The sequence below is a fragment of the Apus apus genome, chromosome 2, assembly GCF_020740795.1.
Source record: "Apus apus isolate bApuApu2 chromosome 2, bApuApu2.pri.cur, whole genome shotgun sequence".
Taxonomy (NCBI): domain Eukaryota; kingdom Metazoa; phylum Chordata; class Aves; order Apodiformes; family Apodidae; genus Apus; species Apus apus.
The window spans coordinates 85,479,407-85,499,132 of record NC_067283.1 but is presented as its reverse complement, the minus strand read 5'-3'; the positions used below and the strand labels follow the sequence as shown (position 1 = coordinate 85,499,132).

Genomic DNA, 19,726 nt, shown 5'->3' with positions numbered 1-19,726 from the left:
CTCTCTTGAATACCCCACTCATCAAGTCACGATGCCTTTCTAAAGCAAATTCAGCCTCTTCAGTGGTATTTGATAATGTTGTGTAAGTCTCATCTCATATGGACCAGCAATTACTTGGTATTTGTTCAGAACTACTCATTGTTTTTATTCATTATTTTGATGTGTTCATCTAAAATTGATATAATTTGCTCAGAGTTATTCCAGGTTGCTAATAAAAAAAAATAGCACCTGGGGGCCTAAATCCCAAAACAACCTTCTGAAGAAGGGTAGCTCTGGGATTCGAGGATGGTCTAGCAAACCTTGAAGATTTCATTTCCCTTCTTTTTTTTCTGCCTCTTTTTTCCTGTGACTAGCAGAAGAAAGAATTCTGTGAGCTTGGGCCTACACAGCTCCAATTGCTATAATTACAAAGCCAGGAATTTTTCAATGGTACAGTAAAACAAGTCTCTTTCAGGGACTAATGCTTAAATTGAAATTTCTAGATTGCTTAGAATGGGAAAAGGATTTATGTGGTTAAAAAATGTGTGTTTGTTATTAAGTGAACCTAACCACATTAACTAACTTCTATTCACAGTCTTTTCCTGCTATAAATTCAGGTTTGTCATATTTTTGTCTTGGTTTCTAAGCTCTAACTTGGTTTGCAATTCTAGGATGGTCCTCAAACACCTACATTGTAGGAAGACAAAAGTGCTAGACTACAGAAAAGGCTTGGTTAACTGGTGTATGTTGGCTAATGCTGAGCTAATTTTAACCTCTTTTTGATAGATCAGAAACTAATTATCTGGCATTCGACTTGTCCTACTAGATTCCTTACGTGTTCAGTTAAGTTTATACTACAAACTCAAATTCCTGAAACACCATAAACCAGTTTTAGCAGAAGAAGAATGTAGCCTTAAAGGTTTGATTCAGTAATATTTCTAGCAGTGAAGGTGAGGAAAAGTAGGAATAATATTTTGAAGACTGTATAAGAACAGAAATGTGGAAGTGCACTGGGGATTAACCTTTTAAAAAATTTTTTTCAAGGTCTAAACTATGTTACAGCAAGAATGTAGTAATCTAAATTAATTAATATTAGAAAATATATTAAGGAGGCCATCTAAATGGCACTGAAGCTATACAGACAGGAAAGGGTTAAAAAGCCAGTTTGGGTGGAACTGACCATGCTCAGTCTCATGGACAGTTTTATGAGATTGGCAAATGCTCATGCAGCCCCTCTCTGAACTAATGCCCTTTGCCTAAAATATGAGCATAGCACCCCGATTGTGAGGATTACAATGCACACTAGAAATGCTCCCTTTGCCCTTTTTTGAGAGCCAGGCCCAGTGCCAAAGAGCCTGGAGAAAAGCAGATTCCCGTGTTGCATCACAGAGTGCGCTCCCCACATTTTACCCAGTTTTTCCATCAGCTAAATGGGACTGAAGAAGTGGGGCTGTTGGCAGTCACTGCTGCTGCTCCTAGTGCTCTGGAGGTGTATTTTGATTATTTTGGTAATTAATAGGCTTTTGCTCATTTGCTGTGTTATATAAAAAGGAAGTGAACATAACAAACAAATTCTATTTTGTTGTTTTGTGCTTTGTTATGGCAGCCTCTACATACCTCCCAGAATAGTGTTTTGTAGGACTTGGAAGAGATGCTATCAGACAGAAAACGTATGCAGTGCTGATAGAGAATGCAAGTGAACTCATCAGGGATATCAAAGCTGAAGACAGCCTGGGCTGCAGTGATCATGCATGAGTACAGTTCACTGTCCTAAGGAGCATGAGGCAGATGAGAAGCGTAGTCAGGACTCTGAATTTTAGGAAAGCAAACTTCCAGCTCTTCAAGGAGTTAGTAAGTAGGACCCCATGGGAAACAGCCCTCAGGGACAAGGGAGCAGAAGAGAGCTGGCAGATAGATCTTTTAAGGATGCTTTCCATAGAGCGCAAGAGATCTCAATTCCCAGGTGTAAGAATTTGGGCAAGGAGGGCAAGAGACCAGTACGGCTGAGTCAAGACCTACTGGGTCAAACTAAAAAGCAAGATGAAACTACACAAGCAGTGGAAGTGGGGATAGGTATCCTGGGAAGAGTATAGGAACGTTGCCCGGTTGTATACAGACAAGGTCAGGAAGGCCGAGGCACAACTGGAGCTGAACTTGGCAAAGGATGTAAAGAAAAACATGAAGGGCTTCTACAGGTATGTAAACCAGAAAAGGAGGTGAAAGAAAGCGTAACTCCCCAATGAGCAACAGTGGTGAACTGGTAACAACAGACAAGGCGAAGGCTGAGGTTCTCAGCATTTTTTTTGCCTCAGTCTTCACTGGCAACCCCTCTCCTCATGGCCTTCAAGTTGATGGCCCACAAGACAGAGACCAAGTCCCTCACACCGTAAGCAAAGACAGGGTTTGGTGCCATCTGAGGAACCTGAACAGACACAAGTCCATGGGACTTGATGAGATGCATCCCAGAGTCCAGAGGGAACTGGCTGATGCAGTTTCCAAGCCACTCTCCATGATATTTGAAAAGTCATAGCAATCAGCTGAAGTCCCTAGTGACTGAAAGAAAGGAAACATTACATCCATTTTTAAAAAGGGTAGAAGGGAGGACCCTGGAAATTACTGACCTGTCAGCCTCACCTCTGTGCCTGGGAGGATCATGGAACAGATCCTCCTAGAAGACATGCTAAGGCACATGGAGGACATGGAGGTGATTCAGGACAGCCAGCATGGCTTTACCAAGGGCAAGTCCTGCCTAACCAACCTAGTGGCTTTCTACAATGGAATAACTGCATCAGTGGACAAGGGAAGACCCACAGATATCATCTATCTGGACTTCTTTGACACGGTCCCCCACAACATCCTTCTCTCTAAGTTGAAGAGATACAGGTTTGATGGGTGGACTGTTCAGTGGATAAGGAAGTGGCTGCATGGTCACATCCAGAGGGTAGTGGTCAATGGCTTGATGTCCAGATGGAAAATGGTGACAAGTGGTATCCCTCAGGGGTCTGAACTAGGACCAGTGTTGTTTAATATCTTCATTAATGATATTGACAGTGGCATTGAGGGCACCCTCAGCAATCCTGCAGGTGACACCAAGCTGGATGGTGCGGTCAATATGCCAGAGGGAAGGGATGCCATCCAGAGGGACCTGGACAACCTGGAGAAGTGGGCCCAGGTTAACCTCAAAGAGGCTCAACAAGGCCAAGTGCAGGGTACTGCAACTGGGCCAGGACAATCTGAGATATGAATACAGGGTGGGGGAAGACATGCTAGAGAGCAGCTCTGTGGAAAAAGACCTGGGGGTACTAGTGGATCGAAAGATGGACATGAGCCACCAACATGCAATTGCAGCCAAGAAGGCCAACCACATCCTGGGCTGCATCAAGAGAAGTGTGGCCAGAAGACAGGGATAAGTGATTCTGCCCCTCTACTCTGCCCTGGTGAGACCTCACCTGGTGTACTGTGTCCAGCTCTGGAGCCCCCAACAAAAGAAGGATGTGGACCTGTTGAAGCATGTCCAGAGGAGGGCAACAAAAATGATCAGGAGACTGCAGCACCTCTCTTATGAAGCCAGGCTGAAGGAGTTGGGGTTATTCAGCCTGAAGAAGAGAAAACTCCGGGGGGACCTTACAGCGACCCTCCAATATCTGAAAGGGGCCTTTAAGAAGGCTGGGGAAGACCTGTTCACAAGGGCATGTAATGATAGGAGAAGGGGTAATGGTTTAAAGCTAGAGAAGGGTAGATTTAGGTTGGATATTAGGAAAAAGTTCTTTACTATGAGGGTGGTGGATCACACTGGAACAGGTTGCCTAGAAAGATGGTGGGGGCCCCATCCCTGCAGACATTCAAGGTCAGACAGGCACTGAGAAACCTATTCTAGTTGGAGATGTCCCTGCTTATTGTAGGGGGGTTGGGCTAGGTGACCTTTAGAGATCCCTTCCAACCCAAGACATTCTATGATTCTGTGACATGGTGAGGTCACTAGGAGAGGGTGGAAGAAACTGGAACAGCAGCAGAACCATAGACATGTAGAGAAGATAGTGAGGTTGTGGCTTCACAAAATATGAGCAGAAGGACAGGGTCAATAGCAGTGAGTGTCTCAGGGCACACTGGTGGGTGCAAGAGGCAGGAATGGGAAAGGGAGAAGTGAGTGATATGTAGGATGAGCACACCTCCTCCACCTGGTCTTTTCACAACAGAGTGGGAGTTACAGCTGAGGCAAGGGAAGTTCCTTCAGGTTCTTGAAATAATTGCAGTAATGTAGTTTGCTAATGATCCCAATAAGGAAAGGTTTGAGGGTTTCTGTAGAGCTTTTAGTATTTATTCTAGGATAGGGAGGAGTCCATTAAATTTATAAGTAAGAAGAGGAGATGAAAAATGACTGAATAGGTTATGAACAGAACTACAAAATCAAGTTCCTGTGATTTAATAGCTCACCATTAATTCCTGGAGCTATGCTAACTGACAGTGTGCAGTCTCTGAACCAATCCACTTGCAAAATAAACTATGGAAGCTAGCCTATTTATTTTCATAAGGGCGCAAATTATCAACATGCACGTGGCTTGTTATCATGGCATGTGGCTCAGATAGCCTGGGTAATTACTGAACTGTGGTGGCTCAGTCAACTTCTACCCATGGTAACAGGGAAATTAAGAGATCAATGTTTTGCTTCTGCAAATTTGCATTTTTGTATCTCTACCTAGGGCTGGGACAGACAGCTGCCTCCCATGCCCTTATGCTGTGTATGTCAGGGATGGAGAGGATGGAAGGGAAAGCACCATTCTTAACTCTCTGCTGAGAAGATGGGAATTAAGGGGGGACCTCAGGCTGTCAAAGCAAGAGAAGACAAAATTAAGGATGACTATATTACAGTAAGTGTGCTGTTATACATTGTGGTAAAATACACAGAAACAGGTATTTTGATCATAATGGGAAAGCCTTTGTACAAGACAAAGGTGAGCATCACCATCAGTGGTCATCTTCCATTCATGTCATACAGGAAACATTAGTATGGCTGTTTTCTTTCTGTTACTTGCAAATTAATCTGATATCTGAATGTTTCCAAATACTTAAGATCTGCCTCGGGTGGGATACAACTTCTGACACAGTTTGGCCAAGTCTTGCTCCCTGAGGAGGGAACTCTAACTTTTAGGGCCGGAGAAGCTGATGGCATTTACTCTGGCAACTGAAGTTGAGAAGACACTTTTCTGATGGGCAGAGTATGCAGAGATACGAGCTCAAGCCTGACAGAAGGGAGGAGTTTGGGGAAAGGGATGACCAAGCTGTGCCAGGGGTGGTTTAGGTCAGATATTAGAAGTACTTTGTCACGGAAAAGATGATTAGACATTGGAATGGACTTTCCAGGGAAGTGGTGGAGGCACCGTTCCTGGATGTGTTCATGGAAAGGCTGGATGTGGCACTCAGTGCCATGGTCCGGCTGATGTGGTGGTGTTGGGTCATAGGCTGGACTTGATGATCTTAAAGGTCTTTTCCAACCTTGGTGATTCTGTGATTAATCAGAATGTGTGGGACTGTTGCCAAGGCAGCCAGGTGAAAAGGAAAGTCAAGCAGCATCTCCCCTTCTCCTTGCAGGCCTTCACCCGAGTTTCTCACTGTCATTTTACTCAGCCTGCTTGCTCCCATCTCCCTGTTTTGTCTCGTGGCCTGACGTGTCTTTCATCTTCACATCCTCCCAACATGGCCGGGAAAGCAAGGTGAAGCAGAGAGGCCTGAAGGGAGCAGAGAAACCCCTGAAATGCCCGAGGGAGACCAGGATGCCCCAACACGGGGCACATCCCAGAGCAGGCACACACAGACAGCAGTAGCAGAAGCCAGGCTCCCCGGCTGCCGGCTTCCTTCTCCTTTCACACACAGTTACTCTCCTGGGGGAAACAGCACAAGGGGCCAATTTCGAAAGAGCACACTGGGATTTTAGCGTGCGGCCCACACTGCTGCCCAGGCTGTGCCAATGGGCCCTGGATGGGGTGCCAACCCTGCCCGGGGTGTGAGACTGTGGGTGCTGAGGCCCGGCACAGGATTCCCGGGTGCTGGGCATGCCCGGCTGGGTTGAAACACCCTGGAGAAGCCTGCCTTGCTGTGCCTCCCGGTCACAGCCCTTCAGCCCCTCTCTTGACCGAAGCCACCACCAATTTTAAGAGAGCTGTTTGTGCCACCTTGAAAAAATACCCCAACAAAACCTAACTAAAAAAAAAAACCCAAAACAAAACAACCCAAACCAACCAAACAGAAAAACCCAAACCAAAACGAAACTCCATAAGAATAAAGGGAACAGGAATCAAGCGGTGCAAGGCCGTAAGGTTCAGGTGCTGGGCAGGGCGTGAGGCTCACGAAAAGCTTTCGCTCCCCGCGGGGCTCAGCCGCGGGGGCCAGCCACCCGGCAAGCTTCGGTTTTGCCAAGTTCGGCAAAAGAAGTGTAGGACGGTTTTCCGAGCTGGTGCTGGCCGTGGGGTTTGTCGCTCCCCTCTCCGGCGGGTTTCTCCATCTCCTCCTCCCCTCTCCTCTCCCCCGCCGCGGCGTGGGCGGCCGCCCCCGCCAGTGCCCGCCGCCGTGCTTGCATTTGTCCCGGCCAGTCACATGGAAACGGGCTGGCAGCGCCGCCGCCCCTGCCCCCGCCGGCCGCGCTCCCGGGCTGCCCGGGCGGGCAGCAGCCAGCCGCAGCCCGCACAGCCCAGCCGCTCGCCCCCGGGAGCCTGACCCCCGTCCCGCCGCGGCCGGGCCGAGCAGCCCCTTTCACCTGGGCTGCAGCCCGAGCTGTCAGTGCTTGCGGCGCGACTTGGCTTCCCTGCCGGCCCGGTAAGGCGGGCGGGGGGGGGGCTGCCACGGGCCGCTGCGTGCCGCCCCACCAGGTTATCCCCGCCCGCAACCTTCTGGGGAGCGGCGGCGCCCGAGGGCAGTGCCGCGGGGCGGGGAGCGGCGCCGGGCGGGGGAGGCGGGGGTGAGGGAGGGGGCGAGGCCGGCTCTCACTCTTCTCTCTTCCCTCCCTCTCGATCTACCCCCCCCCCCCCCCAACTCCCGCCGACCTTCGTCGCTGCCCCGCTACGGGACCGCGTCCGGCCCGGCCCGTCCCTTAAGAAGTGGTGAGGGAAGCCCGGCCATGGAGACCCTCGTCCCCCCCCCCGGGGCCAGCAAGCCTCCCAGCGGGTAAGCCACCCTCCGTCGCCCGGGACCGAGTGGTCGTCGCTCGCCTCAGCGGGCAGGAGCGGCTCCGAGCAGCGGCAGCAGCCGCGCTGGCCGGCGGGCCTCGGTGCCTTCTCCCTTTCCCTCTCTTAGGGCGGCGAGCCAACGAGATCGCAGCCGGCGCGCAGGTGTCCGCGTCCCCCCCGCGGCTGGGACAGCCCGCCCCGCGGGCGCTGGGGTGGCGGCAGAGAGGGGGCACGGCCGGGGAGCAGGGGGCTGCGGGACAAGCTGGGGTGGGAGAAGGTCAGGAGCGGGGAAAGGTGTCCGCTTCGCCTTTCCCCTTCGGAAGGGGCGCCCCGACCCTGCGGCCGCTGGTGCCTCTCCGTCGGCAAGGCCGGAGGGCTTAAAGGGCGGCTTTGGCTTTGGTGTTGGGTTCTTGCGTGGGCTGGCCCGGCGCCCCTCGGCCCTGCGGGTCGGCAGGCGGCTGTCACTTGTCGCTCCCGTCCCGGTTGCGGGCGGGGCGCTGGGCAGGGAGGTGGCCGGGGCCGCGGAATGGAGAGCCAGGGTGGCGGTGAGGGGAGCCGCTGCGGCTCTCGGGGCGGACCCGGCCGGCGGGCGGGTGCAGGGAAGCCCGCGGCCGCAGGCAGGAGTTCTCGCCTGTGTGTCCGCCTGTGTGTGTGCCAACAGGCAGCTGCCAAAAGCCTTGGAAAGGTTTATTCGGCCGCCCCAGCCGTGGGTGCCTCAGCCCCACCGCATAGCCGCGGCCGAGGAAGGGAAAACGCTGCCAACCTCGAATTACAAATGCTGAAAATTGCCAGAGGTTGGTTGGGGACCGCGGCACCGGCTGCTGGTCCCAGTGCCTCCCGACTTTGGTGACAGGCACTGCTCTCCCAGCGGTAACCCTAAACAGCAGTCAGCCCTAGTGTACACCACAGGTGGTATTTCAGGAGGAGAAACAAATACCGAATACGCCGGCGGTCAGTTTATTAGTCCGTTAATTAAACGACGAGAGCAACAGCGAGATGAAGTCCTAAGTGATCTCTTTTGTCAGAGCAGAAGCTGGGCAAGTTTAAAGAGCTGAGTTGTCTGCTTGCTGCAATTTACTGCTCTACTTCACACCGTCTGCACAGACTGAAACAGACTGTGATTGCTTCAGCATTCATTTTTTTTTAAATGTTTATATCAGATTCATTTGCAGCTTTGTGGAAAACAGCTTTAAAGTACATGCTGGTGGGCTACGCTACTTTTGTTAGGTTTAATTTCCCGAGTTGCCGTGTTTGATAGCAAGTCTCATAGTGCCCAACTCTGAAGGTGGAACAGAGAGTGATGGGTGAAGAAAAGATGCTGTTGCTAGTGCTGTAGTAATGAAGCCGCACATGTACAATGTTTCTTTGACTTGAAGAGCATAACATAGCTAGCTGCTTTTTTTTTGTAAATAAAATGCTTAATACCTGTTAAAAGTGAGCCTGTTTGGTTGTGACCTTTTAAGCTAACCTTTTATGGAAAGCAGTAGATGCAATGCGCCTCCCCTCTGTGTATTTACCTTATGTAATGGTATAGCTGCTTTCTGAAATCCTGATGAAGAGATCTAGAATGCCAGTTACATGTCTGCTTTGGAGAGTAACTAGCATTTCTCAAATGCAGTGCCGACAGAAAAGTTGTCTTGATTGCTTGGGGTACAAAGATCCAATAAGGAGTTTGAACTTGCGACGAGAAAGCATGTTGTTAGTGCATCTCAGAGGTGAGCACTGGAGTCTGAGGGTGTTTCTGAACAGAACTCATTAATCCTACATAGCCAGTTTCATCTGTGTAAACCTTTCTGCAGCCAGACATAGGAAGAAAAATTACAGTGACTGCATTAACTGCAGTCAGAGCACTCCTGACATGGCACAAGGAAGTGACTCGAGTTGTAATGTGAAGATAAGCTTGTGATATTTTGCAGCAAGGTGTGGGTGCTAATCCATCCTGTGGAAGCTGATGACAACACTGTCACGTGCTCCGACCGGGACTCCCTGTCTGTTTTATCTGAGCGGATTTCAACCTTGAGATACTTGTTGCCTTTCCTTGCAAGTCAGATGTCCCCAGCCTGGACGGTCTGTGCTGTTAGTAGTGGGCTTCAGTGAATGGCTTGTAATTCCCTAACGTGCTAACACCTGTACTGGAAACTATTGGATGTTTTGTCCCTAATGAGTTTTTACTCAGTCGTTGAGGAAACCTGCCAGGGCCAGGAAGCTGCAGCAAGAGGACAGCTTCGCGTGTCCTTCTTAGCTGCTGTATGAGTCCAGATGTGAGCTGCATCTATGGAGTGTGCCTGGGGAACGCTGGCTTTTAAGGCCACTTATGGCAGAAATACCTTCCTTTTGTGGCAGAAGAAATGCTGTTCGTGTTTCTAGCTTATTGATTGGCTTAGCTTGCAGTTACGAAAGCAAAAAGTTAAAGTGACCGCAACTTCACAATTTTTAACGAAAATTTAGGCAGAGCTGTTTTGTCTCTGTAAATCATTAACAGCAACGTTATGAGTTTCCCTTGTTAAACAGTGGACAAATTTAATATATAATTTGGTACAGGGTAGAGCAGGTCTGCTGTGTGCTTTACACAGATAAATTGCCCACATGTATTTTCATGGCACAGCTGCTCAAGGATTGCACATTTAAAAGTTATACTGTTATGTTTTTGTTATGGTTTTAAATGGCAAATTAAAAATGTGGTTTGTACTGGTGTTGCAGGGTTCTTCCCATTTCCCAGTTTCAAGTAGGCTTCAGCACCAAGACTTTTATTATTACTAATTGCTAGGCATTAGTTTTGTAAAGCTTTAACAAGTCCATGATGCAAGTTAACATTTCTTTTCACCTGTGAAGGTGAATTTAAGACAATCAGTAGCAGCAGCAGAAACTAGGATTTATTCTGTGATTGTGCAACAGGTGCTAGAAGAAAGAAATACACTTGTTTAAAACCTCTTGTTGTCTTCATCTGCCTTTTCTTCATTGGGGAGGGCAGAGCTAGGCCTCTGGGTGTCTGGAACATCTGATTGGTGACTCTTTTGACCATAATATGGCATAGTTGACATACTCTGCTCATAAATGGCTTAGCAGGCTCCAGCCTAAAATGAGGACTTACAGGATCAGTTCTGTTTGATCTGTTAGGAGCCTTGCACAGTGCACAGCTTCTTCTGTCACTGAAGTGTCTCCATCTCCCACCAAAACCAGTGGTTCATAGGTCATTCTCTATGCCTTTATAGCTTCTGCTATCGTCTCTGACAAATTCAAGGAAGGCTATTATGTTAAACAAGATGTATGAATGCTTTTGTTAATTAGGACCTTTAATTGCTGTGCTTCAGCTTCCTTCCCTATCTCACAGGGACTTACAGTAGTAACAGATCCAGGCAGAGACTAGCATACCTGCTTTGGAGGGACTTAACTGTTGGACTGAACGTGATGCTTGAAGTCATGTAAAGGCTGCAAAACATCAGTAATGCTTACACACAGAAAAGACCCCCCCCAGGTACAGAGCAAGTTGAGCATGTCAACTTGTTTAAACCTTTTCCTATTATTTTATCCCTACTCCACATAGTTAAGTAAGTTACTTTGTGAAGCTGCACATCCAGCTTTAAAAAAAAAAAAAAAAAAAAAAAGAAACAAAAAAATATAAAAATTGGGCGTTTGTTATGCTTATGTTTAGTGTATTATTTGTAAACCTTGCCTGGAGGGAACTGTTGTCATCTGAACATCTACATGAATGTCTGCATAGTAGAAATGTGGAGTACCAGTGAGGTACCTGGAATACCTGAGGTACCCTTTGAAGATTGCTGCCTTGGCCAGTTGCAAGGCTGGCAGTTGTGCTTTTGGCATTATCCTTCTTCTTGTGTCCACATTTGTATGTGCACCACTGATGAAGAATTCAGACAATGCTTCTTAAACACACACCTGAGACAAGGAGCTTCTCTGTAGTTTGTTTTCCTGGCACCATGGGCAGAATTTGTCCTGTCCTTCTCTCACAAGTAGTTTGGGTCCAAACTATTTCTTTTTTTTGTTACTGGAGATACATAACATTAAACAAAACTCAGGTAATGGCAATGGAAGAGTTCTGTTTGCTGTTGCATAAAATGAAACAAGGCAACTTCTGCTGTGTTTTGCACCTCTATATGAATATAACTGTAGACCTAATATACTGGAAGACATTTGTATTTTCAGTCATGACTAATATCTCAGGATTGCTGATGATAAGGAAGCTTAACTGTAAGAATAAGCTAAATGGTGAGATAAGCACAATGCAATCCAGTTCTGACAGCTGTCCTTTCTGAATTCCAGTTTCTCATTTCTCTTGTTTTATTTTCCGCCTTCCCTCCCAACCCTCTTACCTTTCTTTCAGAAATCTGTTAATCTTGTGACAGGGTAGAAGGATGAAATAGATGGCTTTTTAAAGTCTCTTTCATTTTTTGACTGCCCAGAATATTCAGGTTTTGTTTTCACTCTCTCAGTCTTTCAGTTGTCTCTTAATATGCCTTTCCCATGGATACCTGTTGTATTTTTTAATCTTGCATTGTGTGCTGCTCCTGCCACAGGTATATAAAATTGAGCCTTCTCTTTCCTACTGGTCTCTTTGGTTCTTCATGCTTTGAGCCTTCTCTTTCCAGTCTGTCGCTTTGGTTCTTCAAGTTTTTTCCTTGTAATTCCAGCTTAATTTTTCTACAGGTTTTGTTCCCATAAATTTGCACCTTAATCAAACTGCTTATCTTTATGAGAGCACCTTACTGGTTTGCAGGAGGTAGCACTATATTGTGGTGAGACAGATTTTACTTACCACCCTATCTTGGCAAGCCGCACCAATTTCCAGGATTGAATTACAGTGAATTTCCAGGATGCTGCACTAGATGAGGATGGGGGTTGGTAATTACAATTTTGAGCATTCTCAGGGGTGCACTTGTAGATGACCATTAAGGGAAAACAACTTCTTAAATATTTATTTTGAAGTCCATTCAGTAAATACATGGCTGCTTTGTGAGGAGTTAATCTTGCTGGAGAAGTGGTACATAGCTTTTTGCTGAGTAATTCAGATCACAGTACAACCATGATTATGGCCAGAATGCAGGGAATTTTTTGCCTTCAAAGAAATTAAGAGTTTTCTTCCATACGTGTACATATTATTAAATGTCTATGTTGTAGTAAATATTTCTTACAGCTCCTGTTGTCACAGGGTTGATTTGTTTTAGAAGCATTTATGAAAGTTCTTCACATTATTTTGGATTAAAGAAATGCATGTAGCAGAGTCCATTTTATTTATATAGGCAAAAGGCTGAACACATTTAGGTGACCTGCTCTGAAAGCTGCCAGGAGGCCTGTGGCAGAGTTAGGGAAGTAACTCACTTCTCCTGAATCGCAATTCAGTGCCTGAACAAGTATTCCCCTGTGTCTGGCCTTTAGCTACTACTCTTTTAGCATCAACAAACACTTGATTTTCTGGCAACAACTGTGTTCTGTATACTGCAGCTTTTCATGTTGCCCTGGCATTGATTTCCATGCAAATTGACAGCTTTCACACTTTAATGCTTCTTCTGAGAGATTCAGGGGTGTTTAGAAATTTATTTTTCTGTATTGGCTTAAGCCAGCTCCTGCACTATAGAAGGCTTAGAATCTGTGTTACCAGCTAAAATTGTGATTTAAGAATCTCTGAAAAGTACCTGCATTCCCACCTAATGGAAATTAAAACCCTTCTTAACATAATAAGTCTCTTAATGTATAGTGTTTCCAGAGCTGTTAGTTGCCCAGTGAGCCCGGCTGCTTATTGTTAAATGCTGGGAATAGTATATTGTTGTCGTAGTTTCAGCATGAGAGTGTCAGTGATGAGCCAGGGACTCAACCCATGCCAAGGAGTGAGTCACAGATATTGTGTGGCAGGGCCTCGCACATCATCTTTACCCAAAACGTCTTTTTGGTTTCATTAATCCCCCAGCTAAGGAGCTCTCTAAGATGCGGTGCATTTGTGCAGTGTAGTCATCATAATCAGAGAAATGGGAAAGCAAATGGTTTACTAATGTTTCTTCAGTTTCTTTTCCTTTCTTCTTACTGTAGCTTCCAGACAGAGTGTCCATAGGACAAAAAAATTTAATTTCTTACTACTGATCCTGTGTAGTTCAACCTGATATTCACATGCTAAGCTGTGCTTTGTGTGTTCCTTGTGATGTGTTGTATGGAAGAGAGTTGGTAGTCTCCTCTGACAGTTTCAGTGATGAAATTTGAGTTACAAAGTTTTTCCTGGCAGTCAAAAAATGATATAACACTGGTTTGCTTGCTTTTTTTTTGTTGTTTTTTTTTTTTTGTAAGGTGGTGAGCATCCTTAAAGCAGGTAGGAAAGGTGCATATGAAGTGAGAACTTGGTGTATAGTGGGCCTGAGGTACTTGCAGAGAGGTTCAGTAGACAGATTACATTTTCAGGTTTGGTTCTGCATTCTTTAGTGTAATTTTAATAATTACAGGTGATTGACCTGTGCATAAGTTATATGGTTAGTCTGTGAGTTGCTCAGCCTATCTATATATGTGTTACTGTGGTGTATGCAAAGAGAAACAGTTCAGGAAGGTGTGAGGATGATTAGGGAACTTGCTTAGAGAAAATCCACATTCAGGGACCTGCTTGGTGCAGGAAGGGCTGAAGATTAAACCAGTAGTAGCTTTTACTACACCAAATTGCCAGGACCACCCAGCAGCCTGGAGTCCTCCCTTTTTCTACAAGCAAAAAGTTGAATAAATGCAAGCCTTGCTATTCCTGAAGCTGTTGTGTTGCGGTTGATTCCATTGCAATTTCTAGCAGTGACTGAAAGGCTAGAAGAAAATAGTCTTTCTGAGACATGCTGGGGTTCTGGTGGTAACAGTGAAAACTTCATTTACTCAATAAAATAAACAGATGAGTCACAAAGTCATACGACTAGCATGGAGCTTGAGGAAGAAAATTACATTTTATGTTATCGGTGTTCTAAATATAGCTGCATTGTAAGGTTCAGCAGCAAGTACCAATCCAGAAGTACTTAATCAGGTAAGTGTTACTTGATCTTTTCAGCAACAGTGACTAACAAGCAGTACGGTTCTGTGTTTGCCATACCTGCTTTTCTTCAGGTTTTCTTTATATTAACACATGCTGATCCAATTGACTGTTACTGATGTTTTTACTCTGAAGTTGAGCCAGAAGGTTAGAGCTCTTGTTGGTTTTTCAGTAATCAAGGGTTAATGACTTTTTTTTCCCCTTCTTTTTTGAAGACCATACAAATACATAGAGATGTAAAATGGGTAGCATTGATGGTTGATGAGATACTTCCTGAGTTTTCAAACATTACTATAATAAACATACATGTTACTATTCATAATCAGACAGTATAAAACCTCTTTATATTACTGCTTTTTTATTAATAATTGTTGATGGTTTAGTTAGACTAGAGAACAACAAAATTCAAGAGCATGAGTATGAATGCACCACTGATGATCAGGGTCTGCTGTTTCTGAGGTCTGATGGTCATTCCTGTTAGTCTGCTGCTTTCCTATGAAAAGGCATTTTTTGGGGGGGGGAGTGAGACTGCTGGGTTTCTCCTTGGCATTTGTGTTACATAGTGTCTGGGGATCACAGAATCATTCTGGTTGGAAGAGACCTTTAAGATCATGGAGTCCAACTATAACCTAATTCTACTAACCATTAACCTAACTCTACCAAGTCCAGTGCTTAAACCATGTTCCTAAGCATCACATCTATATGTCTCTTAAACACCTCCAGGGATGGAGATTCAACCACCTCTCTGGGTAGCCTATTCCAGTGTTTAATTACCCTTCCAGTGAAGATTTTTTTTCTAACATCTAAACCTCCCTTGGTGCAACTTGAGCCCATTTCCTCTTGTCTTATTGCTTGTTACTTGGGAGAAGAGACCAACCCCCACCTCGCTGCAACTTGATGTGATTATGACACAGGAGGGATTTTGCCCTCCAGGGCTGCACTAAGGTCCTTGTGCTATGGTGTATGGAAGATCAACCAAATGCAGAATCGGCTAGGTCAAAGCCAAGTTCTCCAGGGACACAAGAGGAAAGCTGTAAAGAGCTCTGTTTTAGATTATCTAGATGACACTATTTTCAAAAGCTCATCTCTCTTCCTTCCTGTGGCCATTCTCCTGTGCTTGCCCTGGAGATCTCAAGAGAGCCATGGCAGCAGCTTTCTAGTGTGAGAGAAAATGAAGTAATGAATTCTGTTCAAGATCCTTTAAAATACTAACCTTAGTTTCTGTTGTGTAGAGCTGTTTTGGAGTGTAATAAGCATTATTGTTCCCCAAAATATAATAAGTAATTTTATAATAAAACATTTCATTTTTGTTCTTAATTCTGTGCTTAGATGGCTTTTCTTTCTGCCATTTTTTTCTTCGTTTTGCGTATGCCACAAAAATAACTACCTAGTCAAATACATCAAGGATGGCATGTCTGATCTTACTGTGCACAGGACGTGTCTTTTCGCTTCTGTTTTTGTCTTGGAGTGCCACAAGGGGAGTCTGCAAAATCAGTAAATAGTTTTGGCCAAATTTGAAAAATCTTTTCTGTGTTTTTCTTCGATCTCTCCTCCTGTGGCAGAGCTTTATTTCTGAACAGCACAGCAATCATTCTGAGTGTTGATGAGAGAATCTCTTTTGTCATTCCAAATTCCTGTTTTTTGTTTTTTTCTTCTCTTTTTTTTTTAATAACTTCTCATGATACTTGGTACTACAATTTCATGGATACTGCATAAATTACTCCCAGGTTGCCTGGGGGTGCAGCTCACGGGGCTTCTGGTGTGGTTGCAATCTCTCTGATGAATGCTCTGATCGATCCTTGCTGGGACTGGGCTTTCTCCTTTGGAAGGATAGCAACCTTTGGCTTCTACTGTGATTACAATCTTGGTACTCTGACACCTTCAGGTGCTCTGAAGACTGATTCTACCAATTAATTAAATACAGCTACAAATCGGTCAGATCATGTTGCTAAACTGCTAGTGTTGTAATTAACACAGTTATTTATTTTACTTGCTTTTAATTACTTCTGTTTCTCTGCCTGTGCTGAACTGAAGAGTCACTTGGTCACCTCATAGCAACACAGAGCAGCATTGCATGGTAAAATAATGTTACAGCATCAGATACGTATAAGCTTGTACTTTTTGAGACATGCAGTCTTTTTACTGTCTTGTTTTGTGGCTCCTTATTGTGCAGCTATTGTGCAGCTTGATTCCCTAGGTAGTGCCTTGTCCAAAGAGGGACAAACTGGGACCAGTCTTCTGTCCTGAGTGAGTCCCAAACTAACTCTTCCTGTGCCTGGGGAAGCTGCAGATCCTCCAGCACTGGGCTGTAGTGGACTTGCCTAAGGTCAGCCTGGCACGTGGACGCTGGGGAGAAACCAGTGTGCCAGGACATCCTCAAACTCCATAAGGGCTTTTATAATGCTGTGCTTACATGAGTAAGTCGAGGATTGCTGTCTTCAGATCAAGTCTGTTATTCCTGAATAAAATGTGTTACCGAAGAATTACTTTAATATCAATCTAGCTTTTCTAGTGTGAGACAAATACAGATATATCTGTGTGTGATGGACAGAGTCCAGGATCAAACTTAAATTAAAAAGAAGACATTTCAACAGCTATACCTCACCTTTTACATGGGTAATTACAGAAAAGTATATAATCTTAACTTCAGGCGTTTGTGGCTTCTCTGAATTTAGGAGGAGGATAAAAAGTTGTACTTAAGTTTTGAGTGATAAATTTAATTGGCTGTTTTGTCCCTCCATTTTGAGTCTTGTAAATTGCACCAACTTCGTAAAAGTATCGAGGAAGAGATTTACAAATTGTGAATTTTTGAAATAATCAAATACCAGTGGATGCAAGCTGTTATTTTATTTCTTTGCTTTTCATAGTTATATTTTACAGTAAATAAACAGTGTCTCATTAGGTTTTAGCACTTAATGCCAGGATCAAAATACAGGCTCTTCACTCTCTTGGCTCAGCTGTGTTTATATTTTCCTGTTGTGTTTTTTTTTTAAGGTTTATTTTCCTCCAGTCTCATATAGGGCAAACCAAGGTTTCATTTTTTTCTTAGAAGCGTCCTTCCTGTTTGCTTTCTTGTTTTCTCCTTTCTCTTCCTCCTTTTTTTCTCTTCCTCCTTTTTTTCTCTTCCTCCTTTTTTTCTCTTCCTCCTTTTTTTCTCTTCCTCCTTTTTTTCTCTTCCTCCTTTTTTTCTCTTCCTCCTTTTTTTCTCTTCCTCCTTTTTTTCTCTTCCTCCTTTTTTTCTCTTCCTCCTTTTTTTCTCTTCCTCCTTTTTTTCTCTTCCTCCTTTTTTTCTCTTCCTCCTTTTTTTCTCTTCCTCCTTTTTTTCTCTTCCTCCTTTTTTTCTCTTCCTCCTTTTTTTCTCTTCCTCCTTTTTTTCTCTTCCTCCTTTTTTTCTCTTCCTCCTTTTTTTCTCTTCCTCCTTTTTTTCTCTTCCTCCTTTTTTTCTCTTCCTCCTTTTTTTCTCTTCCTCCTTTTTTTCTCTTCCTCCTTTTTTTCTCTTCCTCCTTTTTTTCTCTTCCTCCTTTTTTTCTCTTCCTCCTTTTTTTCTCTTCCTCCTTTTTTTCTCTTCCTCCTTTTTTTCTCTTCCTCCTTTTTTTCTCTTCCTCCTTTTTTTCTCTTCCTCCTTTTTTTCTCTTCCTCCTTTTTTTCTCTTCCTCCTTTTTTTCTCTTCCTCCTTTTTCTCCCTCGAGGTGGGTTTGCATGTTTAGTTAATGATAGGTGAGTTCAGTGTCGGTATTCCCCTATGTTTTCCACTTGTGGTTGCTTCCCTTTTTTAAATGACAGTGAACTTCAAAAGTGCTGTCTTCCCGCTAGTATTTTACAGCTCAAGACCTCTTAGACACTAACAATAGATTATTCATACTGGTTAAGGGTAAAGAGGTTTCTGTTCTTCTCACTTGTTCTTTTTGCAAGACCAGATACTGCTAGTACTGTTTTGAAGAGCCTAATGTGTCATGCTAGTATGCCAGACTTATTTAAGAATACTGCTCATCTATATAATTGTTTATTATTGTGTATTCTTAAATTAGCAATAGTTATTTTGGAATGAAATATCTTTGCATTCAAGTGGTTAAATACCATACTTTCTCCCATTAAAAATGAGATCGAGGTCTACTGGAAAATATTTTACAAATATAAAATTGCCTGAAGTATTAAACCTGTTAATACAGATACCGTGGGTTTCTTGCCATGAAAAGCACCGTAAATTCCCCATGCAGCTTCATTTTCATAAGGAATTACTTGGAAAGAAATACTGCTTGGGGTGCATTGCCAATTATTTATATACTAATTTGCTACTGGAGAATAATTTCATACTTCAGAATTTGGTTTAGTATTTAAGTGATTGAGGGGGAAAACAGGTCTTAAATTACTTCACATTTTACAGTTTAGCTTAAATTTACTTGGAAAGAAACTGGCAATGCTGAATTATTTTTGGGGGGAGAATTAACCTTTTAAAAGAAAGTGGTGTATGTATTAACAGTTCTCAGTCATTATTTTTTAATGTGAATTCCCACTTACCTGTATTGTTACAGGACAATCAGCTCTGTGCTGCATATAAAATATTAAGCTGTCTTCACATAAATAGTCTCTGTGTGCAAAGCTTAGTTGCCAAATTTGGATAGGAGGCCAGGTACAGTGACTGGGGCAGAGCTCTGTTCTGCCGTCCTCAGAGAGGACACGCACGTCAGCCTCTACTGCAGATCCACCCTTTGAGTGAATGACCCAGATAGTTGGGGAAAAAAGGAAAGTGTATTCTCTTGCTTCTCTTTTATAGTTTGTTTTCAGCCTTTTGATTAATCTTGGAGAAATAAGGTAGCCTATGCTGTTCCTTTTTTTTCCTGAGGAGACGGTGACAAACATGTCTCTAGCATGGCGACTGAATTTTCTATCCCAGCTTGGCCAGGCATGGGTAGGCAGAGTTACTTGGGAAAACATAATGTGGAAGCTCGGATTGCAGAGAAACCCCTCATGCCCTGTTTAGCACCTGGCAGTACCTGTGCAACAGTATTCAAATATTTATATATATTTCATAAGCATTGTTTATATGAAGACAAAACCCCAATTCAACAGGGGTTTTCCTGCAGTAAGTTGCTTTCACCAAGCATTGTTTAAAATGAGAACCTTAAAACTCCCTAGGGAGAGTTTTCTCTAATTTTTTATGCCTTTTCCTTTTCTCAAGGATATTGTCCCTGTGTATAGAAAGAAAAACAGTATGTTAAGTGGTTTTCAGCTGTACTACAGGGATGCAATTAAGAGGGTAAAAATAGTATTGTTTTATCTTTTAGAAAGCAGATGAACGTCTTTATAAAAAAACTCAGGAAATTTGTTCTGTAGTGTTTATCACAGAAAATACCTCAGTTCTTCAGAATTGAATTCTATAGGTGTAGAGAGGAATCGGTTTTGGAGGCTGCTTTACCTGATGTTGGTGAGTAAAACTTGTGCAATTGCACAGGAGCTGTGTGAGGGAGGCTGAGGGTATAGATACTTAATGCACAGCTTCAGTCCTTGCATACAGGTAGTCTCACTAGCAAGCCTTTGTACCAGTGGGTAGCAAAAGGGAGGAGTGCATGGCACTGATCTA

General features: G+C 44.2%; 1 protein-coding gene across 7 annotated transcripts in view; it reads left to right on the top strand.

The window, feature by feature from the left end:
• Positions 1–6,613: 6,613 nt before the first annotated feature.
• COBL (cordon-bleu WH2 repeat protein) overlaps positions 6,614–19,726 on the top strand; it is a 164,078-nt gene continuing 150,965 nt past the window's right edge. For 5 of the 7 annotated variants that reach the window (XM_051609931.1, XM_051609929.1, XM_051609930.1 and 2 more), the window contains exon 1: positions 6,990–7,137. In XM_051609931.1, coding sequence (XP_051465891.1) covers positions 7,091–7,137 — 47 coding nt within the window. In that variant the 5' untranslated portion in view covers positions 6,990–7,090. Of the gene's footprint in view, positions 6,790–6,989; positions 7,138–19,726 lie in introns of those variants that run through there. The other 2 variants (XM_051609927.1, XM_051609926.1) reach the window with 2 other exon arrangements.